General features: G+C 40.9%; 1 protein-coding gene across 1 annotated transcript; it reads left to right on the top strand.

Annotated features, from left to right (window-relative positions):
- Positions 1-1,385: 1,385 nt before the first annotated feature.
- fbxl16 (F-box and leucine-rich repeat protein 16) lies at positions 1,386-12,530 on the top strand. Its single transcript, XM_070848700.1, has 6 exons — positions 1,386-2,093; positions 5,735-5,977; positions 6,384-6,649; positions 10,698-10,782; positions 11,243-11,306; positions 12,382-12,530. The coding sequence occupies exons 1-6, from the start codon at positions 1,386-1,388 to the stop codon at positions 12,528-12,530; spliced, it is 1,515 nt and encodes a 504-aa protein (XP_070704801.1).
- Positions 12,531-14,936: the final 2,406 nt, after the last annotated feature.

Here is a 14,936-nt window from a genome sequence, read left to right as displayed (position 1 = left end):
AGAGACTGCTGAACTGTTATGATTTGCTTTTTAAATTGTTATAAATCCAAAGTATTTTTCATTGATGGCCAGTCAGAACAGATCATTTGAATAGTGGAGTTTTTTTTGGAATATCAGAATCAACTTTATTTGGCCAAGTTTGTGCAAGCAAACAAGGAATTTGACTCCAGTGAAACTTGTCTCTCTATGTACAGTAAAGTAAGAAATAAACTACAACAATAAGAATAAGAACAGTCAACAAATGTGAGAGCAAAAGTTCTGTTTTAATCTTGAGGAAATTAATTTGACAAAACAATTGTAATTTAAGGTCTGCTTCTTTCTAGAGCTTACAACTACATTTATCTAGTCTACATCAGAGGATGGAGTTTGTTCACTTTTCATGGAGCTGGTCATCATGTGACTTAAGTATGACACTATGGTGTGGTGATAACAGGATATTGAGATGGTACTTATTTTGTCAAATTGACAAATAGAGTAGATGGGTAATGTCTGGTTTAAGTCAATTAGTGCCATAAATCAAAGTGGCACATTTCCTACAGTGGTGAAACACAACCACAGACATTAGAGGGAAAAATACCACAGGGAAAATGAAATGACAAATTTGGTGTTTGGTGTTGTATGTATATCTGTGTTTTTGACATATATCGACAGGTCCTTGCTATTGGTCACTTTCTTTTTTTTGACTGTAAGCCTTCCTCTGAGGGCAGAGCCACTGTGAAATACAGAGAGATTTACCTGGCGGTGATGCAGGCAGTGGGTTTTATCAGCAGTTGGTAAGGGCTCAAATGCAATGGACGTTCATTCATATTCAAAAGTCCTGTGTTCCAGCTTTAACCCTAATTTTAACATACCCATTTGATAGATGGCTATGAATTGTTCATAGCTTGCTGTTTTACGTTGGATGGCAGCTGTAGCCAGTTCTGATTCACACGATTGATTAGAGCAGCATGATCCTTTTCTCCTCTGTTTATCTAGGTGACCCAACATTGTTACAATCCACAAAACGCTTGGTAGTATTCTAGAAATGTATGCTAATGTACTGAAATTTGTGGAAATCATCCTCAAATGCCTCAGTCACCCTCTCCATTAAGAAAGTGCCATTGAAATGCCTAAAACCAAGCTGCAGTGTGTTATAGTGTCCATTAGCACACTGCACACTGTGCTAGTTTGTTTTGTGCAAAGTTTGTCCTCAAGTTTGTCTTTGGCTGTACATTAAAGTTGCTTAGCTGCAACATTTGTTGGAAACAAAATGTTTGCTTCTATATTATCTTGCTGCAAAACACTTTAAGTAAGTGTTTACACTCCCCTGTCCTTTATAAATTAGTCTTCAACTTTTCAGTGTTTAACAGCATACTCTGGATCTGCTATCTCTCACCAGGTTCCCAATGTTGAACATGTCCACCCCCAGCGAGCTGAAGTCTCCCTGCGTGACTCGCAACGGTATGGTGAAGTTGCCCACCAGCCAGCCCAACGGTCTGGGCAGTGCAAGTATCACCAAGGGGACACCTGCTGCCAAGAACCGCCTGTGCCAGTCCTCCTCGGTACCCTCCATCCTGCCCCCTCCACCGTCATCCCTTCCCTACCACCACCACCACCACCTGGACGGCCCTGGCATGCCCAATTCAGCAGCCTCTCTTTTGTGCTCTGACTTAGAGCCTGGAAAGCCTCTGGTGGGCTTGAAGCCATCCCTTCGTCAGCTTCCCCCTCTCACTCTACCCAAACCCATGCTGCTGGAGCGCCAGCTTGTCCTCGATGAGAAGCTGCTCAACCGATTGCTCTGGTACTTCACAACAGCTGAAAAATGTGTGTTGGCGCAGGTATGCAAGACATGGCGCAAAGTGCTGTACCAGCCCAAGTTTTGGGAGGCTGTGACACCTATCTTGCATGCTAAGGAGCTATACACCCTGCTGCCTAATGGGGAGAAGGAGTTTGTCAGTCTGCAGGCCTTCGCCCTGCGTGGTTTCCAGTCTTTCTGCTTAGTGGGCGTGTCAGACCTGGACATTTGTGAGTTCATCGACAACTACCCGCTGTCCAAGAAAGGTGTTCGCTCAGTCAGCCTCAAGAGGTCCACCATCACAGATGCTGGTTTGGAGGTGAGTTGGGGTGTGTTTAGAAAATAAGCTGTTGATATAAACTCAACATTTCTTTCATGCTTCCATCAGTGCGACACCACCCATGGCACACTCAGCAGTTTCTCTTAACATAAACACTGTTTTCATCCATCCATTATTTTCATTCTCATCCAGTTTGCTTTCAGTTTAAATATGCTATTAATGGACCTCAACACTTCCTGTATAGATACGGCATATATCTTAGTAGGCTTTTAATTTTAAACATGTAGAGGTGTTGAATTCCATAAATAGTAGTTTAACACTGAAAGCCAAAAAAGAGAAACTGGAGGCCAGTGGAACAACCTTCCTAAAATGACATATATGTCTCCTAGATGAAAGTCCTGTATTTGACCTATCCAACCACTCCGGCCATCTCCCTAACCTGACTTCTTGGTCTTAATACTAAATCACTGGGGTTCAGCTTTGTGTGATAACCTACTACTGGGTTTGGCAGATCTCTACTGGCCCATAGATCTGGGACAGATGTGTGCTATTAATGCCTATTCAATAGCTTGATAGCAGACTAATAGAGTGAGAGTGGTGAGTATTAACTTGTAGTGTTGTGGAACACATCTACCTTATGAGCTATTAAGGTGCAGCTAATTTCACCATTCCTCAATGTTTTTTTTTACTGGTCCTTATTAGGAACAGGCAAATATTTGAAACTTTGTCGTTATTTGAATACCAGTATTTGGAAAAGTACTGTACTCCAGGTCAAAGCCAACACAAGTGAGATGAAAGACATATTCTGGGACATAAGGGACCTTCAGTAAATAGAGAAACAGTTTCCCTCTAGAATGGTTTTGGTTATGAGTCTGTATGTAAGTAGACATTGTTGGAAATTAGGGAGTATAAATACCTGTTGTCTGTGTTATGGCAACAGATGATATTAGACAGTAGTGGCAAACATTTGAAGACACTACGAATTGTCCTTTACTTCTGTTTTCATAATTTTTGCCTCTATGCTGTCATATTCCATTGCTAGGAACAAAAGAGGCATAATGCTTCCAGAGTGTATCTCAGATGGCTGTTCATACCTGTTAGGCTAGGTTGCTATTCTGGGATGAGTGGATGGTTGCTATGGAGAGAGTAAAATAGTTGGCTACATGATCTATATATGGACTTGCCTGTTGTGGGTGATGATTTGTGCTTGCACGTTAAAAGGGAGAGCTCTATTTGAAGAAAGAAAAGAAATGGAAGTAAAAAACAAACCCAAAAGTGTTTAATATAAATTATACTGTGAAATAATCCAAACTCTGCCTTGGATTATGACATGTTATTTGATTCTGTTTTTTCCAGACAATAACAGAGTTCATTGCAGCTCATTTCTATTTCATTTCAGCTGTTTATTTCAAAATTAGCATTTCAAAAAGTTCTTCACAAAGTGTCTTCAGTCAATACAAACAGGCCAGAGCAGCAGTATTAATGTCATTGTCTGTCTCGTGGAGCTTGGTCAATGACAAAATAAAAGCAGAGATTATGCAAATAGAAGTAAAGAAACAATCATAGTGTCTTCAAGTGTTTTGACACCTGTTTAACATGCGTGTCACCATAACACAAACAAAAGGAATGACCAGAGTCCAGAGATCTGTCCCAGTCTAAAAGGGGATAACTCAATATTGTGCCTGTGTGGTGTGTATTAGCGCACTTGACTATATTGTTCTTGTTCTTTTTCATTGTTTGAGTCGTTCATATCTCTAGTGATGAGCACCTCTAAGTACAGTATTTGTCAGCAGTGATGACTTCTCCTATGAAAACACATTTTATATCATTATCTCTGCCAGGTGCCAGCCTGTGGGGGATCATGCATTTTGTTGTGTGTGCATGTGCATATCTGTCTGTCCGCAGCTAATCCTTCAAGCTACCAGACCCATCAGCCTAATATTTGATTTACGCAGTGGCGGGCCGTTCATTTTACACCTGGGCCTTCAGTGGCGTCCTACCTGAATCAAACCACCTCTTAATACCATCATTATGACGTCACGGCTATAGAAACCATCAATATTATACAGAAAGACAGTATAACAGGACGTTGCATCGCAGACAGGTATCTCATGCTGGAGAATGAATGTCATCACTAAAGCAAGAAACCCAATTAAAACAATTCAATAAGTCTCCTTTCACTGCAGCCACAGCTGCACTGCTGTGCACCTGCTCCATATACATCAAACACTCTAACCACCGACTCGGCTCCAAACACAGAGTCGTTCAGTTGCCAATACCAGGCATTCCCAGCAATACAATTTGCTCCTCTGAGCCTGTAAACCAAAGGTATCGCTCGTAGTTGCTGACCTGAAAGTGGCGGACGAACCCTTTTCCCGGCTGGGACAGGCTTGCTAGCTTCGGGGTGGGCCGGCATTTCCTCAAAATGTCCAGCTTTTCTTGGAAAGTCCGCCTTGAAAATGGATTTGTAAGTAGATCTGCGACCAAATTAACATCTTCTCCTCCGTCAGCCATTGTGGGTTAAAAAAACTGCTATTAATACTTACGATTATGATAAAGTTTTAGCTTGTGCAGGTCGCTACAGAGAAGAATCGCTAGCTTTGGCTAAGCTCTCTGACCAGCCAATCAGAGGACGTGAAAATACTAACGTCATCGTGCGCCTGCTAGAAGGCCCTGGGGTCACCAACTCGAAATCTGATTGGTTAAAGCAACAGTTTCATTGTGATGTATTTTAAGCTATGGACGCCTGCACTTTTGATTCTGAAGGCCTCAGGGCAGATTTCTTTGACCCTGGCAACACATGATGGCTGAAATATGATTGGATAAAAGCTCTAATATAGACATACACTGCTGGAAGCACCCCAGCCCAGAGACACGCTATGAAATGAAGAGCATAAACTATTAGGAATAATCTAAAAAGATTAATGGGAAAATATTAAAACGTAAATCAGTGATTCTGAGTTTAGGCCAGCAGAGAAGGCCTTGCTGGCCCTGGCGGCCCACCACTGGATTTACGCCTGTATGCTGACTGACTTCTTGTGGCAATGATGCCTCACAGTTTTTGAAAACCTTTTTTTATTGACAGTTTTATATTGCCACTGACTGCTGACTCCTCTGTCCTCTTAACTGACCAGTGGGGGCTGCTAGTCATCAACAACTGCTCCAAAATCACAGTGGTGCCACATTTGGGGCTTTGATGTGGCTGAAAAACTGAAAATTAGATTCATTTTTTTATGTCTTATGTAACAATAGACAATAATGCCTTATTTGCTTAATATTGAACCCAGTGAGTCCCCATATCAGAGTAAACTCTGACAATGTTAGTGTAGAATAGAAAATTACACATTTTTTGTACAAGATTGGCAACAGCACACCACAATTGTATGTAACAGGTAGAAGTACTATACATTTATGGGCATGCATATGGTTACATAATAAATTAGATGCAGACAAGCTGCAGGTAAAATAAACTGAGAAAGGAAAAGAATAAAAAACTGCATATGATTTTTTCAAGTGTGATTACTGGCCTAGGTATTGATTAATTTTTGGTGGTTCTCAAATCCAGAAACCTTCTGCTTTTCTGATTTGTCAGGTAATGTCCATCTACTCATCATCTGTAGCCATATTTCACCAGCTGTATTAGCGAAACTGACGTCAAACTGGTGACCTCTATGTTGCAGGTCATGTTGGAGCAAATGCAAGGCCTGATGCATCTTGAGCTGTCAGGCTGCAACGACTTCACGGAGGCCGGCCTGTGGTCCAGTCTGAACGCCCGGCTAACTTCCCTCAGCGTCAGTGACTGCATCAATGTGGCGGATGACGCCATTGCTGCTATCTCACAGCTCCTGCCCAACTTATCAGAGTTGAGCCTGCAGGCCTACCACGTCACTGACACAGCCATGGCCTATTTCACAGCCAAACAGGTAGGATGTCAAAACAAGAGGAACCAGCTTGATACATTCACCCCTCATAAATCTCTTTGTGGATCTCAAGTATTCTGTTTTTGACTTGTCACACAATTGATCTCTTTTCTATAATGGTCCTATCCCTAATACTATAAGCATACTCATAGTAATAGTAGAAACAAAACTGACTAACAAGCTAATTTCCTTATTTACTCAAAGCTTATTCAGCCTACATAGGTTTTACATTTGTTCAGGAAGGGAAACTATTGAGGGAACATATTTTGACTTGTCGAAGGTCAAGTTGAAACTTGAATCTTAAATGAAAATGCAGAGGACTGTTGTCATTCATTCATATAACTGTAATGAGACAGATTGCAAACTGTGCCCTAAGTGCATTATATTAAAAATTACCTTCTTCCCGCAGGGTTACACCACCCATACTCTACGGCTTCACTCCTGCTGGGAGATCACCAATCATGGCGTGGTCAACATGGTGCATAGCCTTCCCAACCTGACTGCCCTCAGCCTGTCTGGCTGCTCCAAGATCACTGACGATGGTGTGGAGTTGGTTGCTGAGAACCTGCGTAAGCTCCGCAGCCTGGATTTGTCCTGGTGCCCTCGGATCACGGACATGGCCCTGGAGTACATTGCTTGTGACCTGCATAAACTGGAAGAACTGGTGCTGGACAGGTCAGTGAGTTTGTGTTTGTGTGCTTTCATTCTTCCAACTGAAGTAAAATACTTCTTTGACTTGGAGGGTATCTTGTGAAAGCAATAATTGATACATACGAGGATGAAAGTAGGCCACATTTTATTCTGGCCGTTCTACCCTCACAGTTTCGATAAGGTATTCGTCAGCACTTCGAGCTAGTGAATGTAGATATTTTACCATCAGGGAGCAGGATCCAAAATGGAAGAGGCTATTAAAATCCAGCCATAACTCCCTTCCAAAAAAAATAAAAAACCTAATCTAATGTAGCAAGCAGTATGAGACTTAACAGTTTCATTGTAGGAAAGTGATTTCTACAGTACTGCCACTTAAGTTAAACAAGAGACTTTCTGGTTGTTGGAGAAAGTATTCCAAAAAGAGAGTACAGTTCATACATATGTGATAGCGACAGTACACAGGTAATTTTTTATTAGGTGCACCTGCACAGTCTGCACAATGTAATCCAATACAACTCTTCCTCCATAAAGTCTACTTTTATGATGCCTATCATGTGGGGAGGCTGGAGCCAGTCCCAGATGGTGCTGGGTGAGAGGTGGAGTACACCCTGGACTGGGTGCCAGTCTCAATAATAAATATATATTTATCTCACACATCTCTGACGATGTCACCAAAAACTGAACATTATGAGCTTCATAAAGATGGATGCCACTGCAGCGCTGGTGCATTGGACTCTACATGAGTGTACACTACATATGTATGTGTTTGAAATTGCGTGGTATGAGTGAGTTAAAAAATATGCATGTGAAAGCAGAAGAAATGCATGTGAGCAGGTCATAATGAATGTACAATTCTCAAGTGACTAACTCATGCTTAAAATGTACAGTAGATGCATAGAGGACATTATCATGCCAACACAGTCCACACAGTCTTGTCTCTGTAACATATTGTAGTGCTGCACATGAGAAGTGGATGAAAATAAATCACAGCAAGTAAAGTGTGTTCCAAGGCGGCAGAGCTCTGTAATGATGAACACAGAACTTATGCTGAGCTCAGTTTAAAGCGGTAGACTTGCTCATCAATTCTACTCACAAATGTGGCCTTCTTTAGCAGCAAGGCTGAGGCGTGAGGTATGCAGGGACAAAGTGGACTGAAGAATATACATCCAAATGACACATGATTTTTCTTTTTTGTTCTTTCCACAAACAGTTGATTCATTTGTTAAAGTAGAAAAAACGTGATGAGTTATTCTCATGATGACCTTGATAATGACACTGATGATAATTCCTGCCCTCCGCCACATCTGAATGTTGACATTATTAGAGCACTGCAATCTATCAGTAGGCTATTAAGTGCTGGTTTTAGCTCATAAGTACAGTGTTCACTTTATTAGGTAGCTCTGTTTATTTCTGGGTAGGACTCCCCATTTTGAGTTTACCAGACTAAATGTGAAATTAATTTGAAAATTAGTTTGGAGCCTCTGAGTTAATTTTTGATTTCCAAAGGGCGTTATCAACAGGGGCAGACCAAAATGCTCCTGGACACAATTAGATAGACCTGCAACCAGTTCATTTAATACTGGTGTGACAATGGGTTCTACAGAATGCTCCACATCAGCAGCGGCCATCTTGGTTGTTAACAAAATAACTCGGCACTCGGCACAGCATTCATCTATCAATCACCTTATCGAACATGACCCATATTAGGTAAACGGTTGTGGTTAGCCTACCTGTTTTTTTTTGATGTGATTGGTTGTTGATATGTAGCAAGCAATGTACCTTAATGACAATTTTGGTAATACTGGATCTAATCTCTGTTGTCCAACTTTATGGTAAATTCACTAAAATGTTGGTGGCAGCAGCCTGAGATGATGTGCTCTGAGTCATGGTGTGCTAATCCTGTGAGAAGTAGCTATTATATGATGGTACATTATAACCCTAAATAAATGCTAATGGCCAGCAGGTTCAAGTTAGTGTAGCTCTCTTTGGGTTACCTGTTTCAAGCTGTTAACTCTGCTTTTTCCAATCCGGCTCTGAGCACGATCACATGAAAGAGACAGATTTTTAATTACAATCAACATCACCAGAACCTTAAAAGTGGTGATACACGTGGGAAAGTTTGACAAAAGTGACAGCAAAAAGTCTTATTTAATGTGAAATGTAAACAATACAATCACATAACCAGAATAGAATAAGATGCTGTTTAAAGACAATACATTGTCTCTAAATATTAAAAGTAAAGCTATAAAAAGGCACGAGAATTACCGTCTCATATCTTTACTATGGAGTAAGTATGTTATGTAAAAATTACAATGAAATTGTGATGCATATAAAAAAAAGTGAAAGTAATGTGAGGAGAGGAGAGGAGAGGAGAGGAGAGGAGAGGAGAGGAGAGGAGAGGAGAGGAGAGGAAAAGTAGTTAATACCTGATGAGGTATATCTGACCCAAATGTTGCATTAATCCTGCGAAATGTTTCCCGGTGTGTAATATTATTATAATAAAAGACAATAGAGGGTATTTTATTTCCCATTAACATCACAGAGCCACCTCATCTTATTTTGAGCTGGAATAAGAGTGTGTGAGAACATTGACACGGTCAGGAATCCCTTTGGGAATGAAAAAAACCTTGTGCAATTAAAATGCAGCCATAATCGTCTTTGTGTATTTAGTGTTGTAAACGTTTTAGAAGCTCTATCTTATCTCAGCAAAACAATTCAACCGATCTATTAAAAATTCTATTTACCTCATTTTATCTAAAGTTTTACAGGGCATCATTGATGACTCTTCTTTTCCAGTGAGCTGATTGGTCAGTGGTCAGACACTTAACAGGTGTTGATCTGCTCCTCTGAGGATATACAGCATGGTGGTAACAGCATCACCATGGTGATCTACCCCAGTTAAAAGTGAGCCAACTTTGCGATACCAGAAAACCTGACTTTTCTGAGCCAACTCGCTATGGTTCTGGCATTTAAACCGTGCTCAGTTGGTATTAATGTGTGCCAAAAAATGTTTCCCACACCATTACACCATCATTATCAGACTGAACAGGGTTAGGATCTGTGGATTCATGTTGTTTACAGCATATTCTGACCTATCAGTTGCATGTTGCAGATAGCAAGATAGCAAGACAAGGCTTTACTCTGTCTCTGTCGCCTCAGTGTCCTGTTCTTAGTGGACAGTGATCATCTACTGATGTAGCCCCTCCACTTCAAGGATCTGTATATCACTGCACAGCAACATGTGGTTATTTGAGAGTACTGTTATGGCCATTCTCCTCTGACCTCTCAGGCTACTCACTGGACAGTTTTCTCACCATCTCTGTAAACTTCAGAGACTCTTGTGCCCCATCAACAATTATTCTATGATCACATAGATAACTTGAATCACTTAGAGCCACTTCGATTAAAATTCATCCGTCCTGGGCCCAGTTCTTCATGCATGGATAACTGAGTTATCCAGATCGGATTCAGAGCGACAAGTCCTTAAGCCCAAACCTGCAAACATGCATCTTACTGAGAGTTGGCTGGATCATGACCAAGATGTTTTATGGCAAACTCCATACATCAGATAAAATTTAACTAACTAAACCCTAGCTAACGTTAGTTTAGTAATGCCCACCACAACACAGAGTCCAACACAAAGTCCATGTCCCGTTTGGCTGAACAGGAATGTGACGGAAATCTGAATGGATTTGTTAGCTTGCCAAATTACTCAACCAGCTACCGTCATCCATGAAAATAACTTGTGCATTATGACAAATGGGGTGATTTTATCCAACAAACTGCTCTCAAACCAAATGAGGTGAATGAGAACAAACTGGATCATTGATGTCAAGAGGTTATCCTTTGGTTCAGATGTCTAGATATACATATTGATGAGCAGGCGTATAGCTATAACACAGTGCATTATAAAATTGGCCACTGAGTTCATTTAGATATTGGCATATATGTTTGCAATTACGCAAATAGAAATGAAGGTACATAAATGTCAGTCTATTGTAGAGCGGGAGTGTGTGAAGGCTTTATTTCTCATCGGCCAATAAGAATCGTTGTGTTTTGTGTTTACTTGTAGGTGTGTGCGGATCACAGACACTGGCTTGGGCTACTTGTCTACCATGTCATCATTAAGGAGCCTCTACCTGCGCTGGTGCTGTCAGGTAACCTAAAACACACATGAACACACACACACACACACGCTCACACAAAGCATGAGAAGAGATTAGCATTGTACCCATCCCACACCACCCATGAGGAAACGGTCCACTATTAACCATTTAGAATCAAGACTCAAAAACAATTTAGCAATGTACATGGACAACATCTGAGAAACTACTAGCAAGAAATACAAATATGCAACAAGCAGATTGTCTTGAAGTTTGCAGAGTACATTCATGGTGTCATGATCTCCTGTAGCACAACCTTAATCACAAACTGCATTTTTAAATTGCATTCATTACCCCTCATTTCTGAAATTAAAGGAACATGCCAGTGTGTAAGGGTTAGGGTTTACTTTTATCTCTTTCAGTACAAATAATATATTCTTAACAGTGATTAGGGTTTCTGATATAGTGGCCTTTAACTGGAATACTGTGTGTGTTTCTGTTTGTGTGATTGCAGGTGCAAGATTTCGGACTGCAGCATTTGTTTGGAATGAGGAGTCTTCGTCTACTGTCTCTAGCAGGTATGCTCACTTGTTTGAAATATAAGAGCATTCATGTTTAAAATGTCAAACCTGTGTTGTTCTTGCATGCATTAGTAATGAGTAATTCACAGGAAGTAAAGATACAAGAACACAGAATATAAACTCATATATAATAGTGCATAAAGTGTATAAAAGTGTTTCAGTAACTGTTTTGATATTCTATTCATCTACTGAACACTACTGAAATTAGATTTTTATGCTTGTTTTTTTTGTTGTTGTCCATAAATCTTTTATTTATGGCTGGTCTATGAATTGGCTCTTTAAACAATTCAGCCAGCTGAACCAGGTTACACTGTGTCCTAGTGAATGTGATTTACCCCCGTGCTCTCTTCTGCAGCCCTATGGTGCCATCTAGTGCCTGCTTCACCAACTTAGAAACAAAGGGCCAAGATGACCACAGCCAATCATGACAAAAGCTGCAGATAAAATTTGTGTCCTCTTTGCATGATATAACTTAAATAAGCTAATGCTAATGACCCCATGGCCTCTCGTCTACTGCTAAACTCAGGACAGTCTTTACATTTTTCAACATACTCCCAAGCCTTGTGTCTAGATGGCCACGTTAGCAGTGTGTTCTTTCAGTTGAACTGAAAAACTGAAGAAGAGGAGATTCAAATCATTAATATTTGCTCACAGAAAGGATACCCAGAGATGAGAGTCCATTGATTAACTAGCAAATTGACAAAAATACAATCTGCAAAAAGTCATCTGTCATGCAAAAAAACAGATATTTCCCCAATTCCAGTTTTTAAATTGTGAGGATTCACTGCTTTTGTTTCTTATGTGATAGTTGACTGCTGACAAAACAAGACATTAACCCTTATAGGTCGACAATCATTAGAAAACTGTAATGGATGTTTTTGACTATTCAGAGACCAAAAATGAATGAATGAAAAGGCCATCTTGAATAATTCGCAGACTAATTAGTAATTAGTTGTAGCTGATACACTGCAGATACACTTTGTAATTGTTTGGCTGCTTCAGCACCTTTCTCACCTGCTACCCAGACTACAGCTGAATGTTGTCCCCCCTGCTGTGCCCCCCCCCCCACCAGGCTGCCCTCTTCTGACCACCACCGGTCTGTCAGGCCTCATCCAGCTGCAGGAGTTGGAGGAGCTGGAGCTGACCAACTGTCCTGGAGCCACCGCTGAGCTCTTCAAATACTACTCCCAGCACCTGCCCCACTGCATGGTCATCGAGTAAGACCACTGATCCATCCCACCGACCCACCGACCGACCAATCGCCATTCTTCTACCTTCCTCCTCCTTACTCTTCCTCACTCTGTTTCAAATGCTAGCCAGGAGACTGAACTGCTCCTACTGTACCACACCGTTCCTCATTACCTGCCCCCTCAACCCCGCCCGTCTTCCTCCACACCCCATTGAACAGACTGACCCACAGGTGGACAGAGAGGCAGGAAGGTAGATGATGGTACGTGCCAGACCCAGAGGATGATGGGATGGCGTTTGAGCTTCATTTAAGAAGATGCTGGAGTGAAGAGCTTGGTGTGACGTCTTGTCTGACAGCAAGTTTCTATCTGAAGTTGAATCCACAAAAGGCTTTTGTTCACGATGGAGAGCTTCTCTAAAGACTTTGCTGATTTTTTTTGAGCTGAATGGATACTGAAGCGAGTGACATGCACAGATCCAGACGCAGCATGGAGGAATTGGGAAAAGGGAAATAAAGACTTTTGTGTTTGAGCTGATATGGTGGAACTCATATGTGCTCATACACTGTAAACACACTCACACACATACTGTATATGGTAAGTGAAACAAATGTAAGTCCTCAAGACCAAGAGTACTGACATTTCTATTTCCATCTCTCTGTGTAATATAACTGCTATTATTCTTTTTCTCAGAAGGTATCAGAGGTTATTTTTTCTCTTGTTTAGAGAGAGACACCACATGCCAGCTGGAGAAACAGGACTCAGAGAGAACTTAAGATGCAGATCAGGAAGTGAATGACAGGGACGGAACTTCTCTCTCTCTCTTTTTCTCCCTTCCTCTGTGTGTGAAGTGTGTGTGCCATGGACTCACAGGTTCCCGTCTTTTTGGGAAACCACCACCTTTTTTCCATTTCTGTGTCTTATTGAGAAATCCAAAAAACAAAAAAACAACAAAAAAAACAAAACACAACAAAAAAACTGAAAACAACAGTTTACAGTGTTGGAGTTGATTGGCTCATTGTTTTACTTTCCCCCCCCTCTCTTCTTCATTTTTTGGTTTAATTTACAGATCTGGAGGGTAAGCTGTTGTAAACTGTGAATGTCGTGTTTTTAAAAGGGAAATGTGTCGCTGAGGCAGTGCAACACGAACAGGCAGTCTGTCAGTTGGGAAGCAGAACAGGCAGAAAGCATTTGACTTTGAAGAGTTTCTGCTGAGGATAAAATGCTTTTCTCACAAACTAGAATGCTGAATAGAAAACGAGGCAACCATGGGGCTAAAGCTGACAGTGATGAGTTGATATTTCTGGGCTCGAACTAATAAACAACTTCAACAATAATAGCAAAGGGAGTTTTGCAAGTGATCTTTCTGCTGGTGAGGTAGTTTTTGTCCATATTGAGGCAGGAGCAAATTGAGACATTTGGTTTTGTAATTACACTCTTCTCTTCCTCTTCGTTCCGTTTTTAAAATGCTTGGAGAAACACCAGATGTTTTGTGTTTGAATTTGAACTTATGTGGTCCTGAAGCTGCTAACATATTGTGTGACCCCCTTGGCTAAAGTGAGGTTACCTCAGAGGTAAAAAGGGACGCTGGAAGACTTCAGTATTTAACATTAGAGCAGTTCATACAGTGTCCACTGCAGGCCAGCATCAGAAATGAGCAGGAGCTTATGGCTGAGTTTAAAAGATCATTAAGTTTGTGGATTTCAATTTTTTTTTTTAAATAAATTTTCCTACTAGCTGCGAGTCAGAGAAACTTATGAAAGGCCTTTTTTATGTTTATGATTGAAATCATGTTTTGCCAAGCTTAGCTCATTTATAAGATGTTAGTGGTATAACGTAACAGCTCCTTTTAGTCCTTAAACAGATGGCTGACCACATTAAATGTTTGAACTGCAGCTGACATATTACAATCGACATAAATTTGCATTATATTGTTCCTAATATCACTGCAAACTGAGAAGTGAGTTCATATGAGACGTGAAACCACAGATCGCCTTTCAAAGGCAGAACAGCTTCTGGTGGTACCCGTGTGAGCAAGTGTTAGCGAAGACATGAAATGAGCCGAAGAAGGTGCCATTGCTCAGGAGTATGCTTTTGTTGCTTTTCACATTTTACGTGCGGGTGGTATATGTTTGATGTATCAACATTTGTCTTGTTGAAAGACTTGTTTTCTCTCTATAGTGAACAGCATTTCCCAGTAGCCTTTAAGACATGTATAGTCCCCTTTTGCTGGGTGAGTCAGGAGGAAACCAGCCCATCTGGGTTAAACGCCAGCACTGATAGAAATGTTGCATTGTTCCAAACAGCACAAAAGGAGTAGCACTACGGAGATCAATTTGAAATGTTAAAGATGTTACGTGTGTAAACCTTAAATGTCGATGGGGTCTGATTCAGCTTGTGCCACCTCTAACCCAGATCTAAATGACCATTCAAATAGATA

The sequence above is a fragment of the Pempheris klunzingeri genome, chromosome 17, assembly GCF_042242105.1.
Source record: "Pempheris klunzingeri isolate RE-2024b chromosome 17, fPemKlu1.hap1, whole genome shotgun sequence".
Lineage (NCBI taxonomy): Eukaryota > Metazoa > Chordata > Actinopteri > Acropomatiformes > Pempheridae > Pempheris > Pempheris klunzingeri.
Note: the sequence above shows the minus strand (reverse complement) of the source record. Positions and strands in the feature narration are given on the sequence as shown.

Excerpts from the sequence above, each read along its gene's own strand:
- fbxl16 (XM_070848700.1), top strand. The coding sequence starts at position 1,386 with ATGTTGAACATGTCCACCCCCAGCGAGCTGAAGTCTCCCTGCGTGACT. Across the intron at positions 6,650-10,697 it reads GAAGAACTGGTGCTGGACAG|GTGTGTGCGGATCACAGACA; the intron begins GTCAGTGAGTTT and ends GTTTACTTGTAG. Across the intron at positions 11,307-12,381 it reads TCGTCTACTGTCTCTAGCAG|GCTGCCCTCTTCTGACCACC; the intron begins GTATGCTCACTT and ends CCCCCCCACCAG.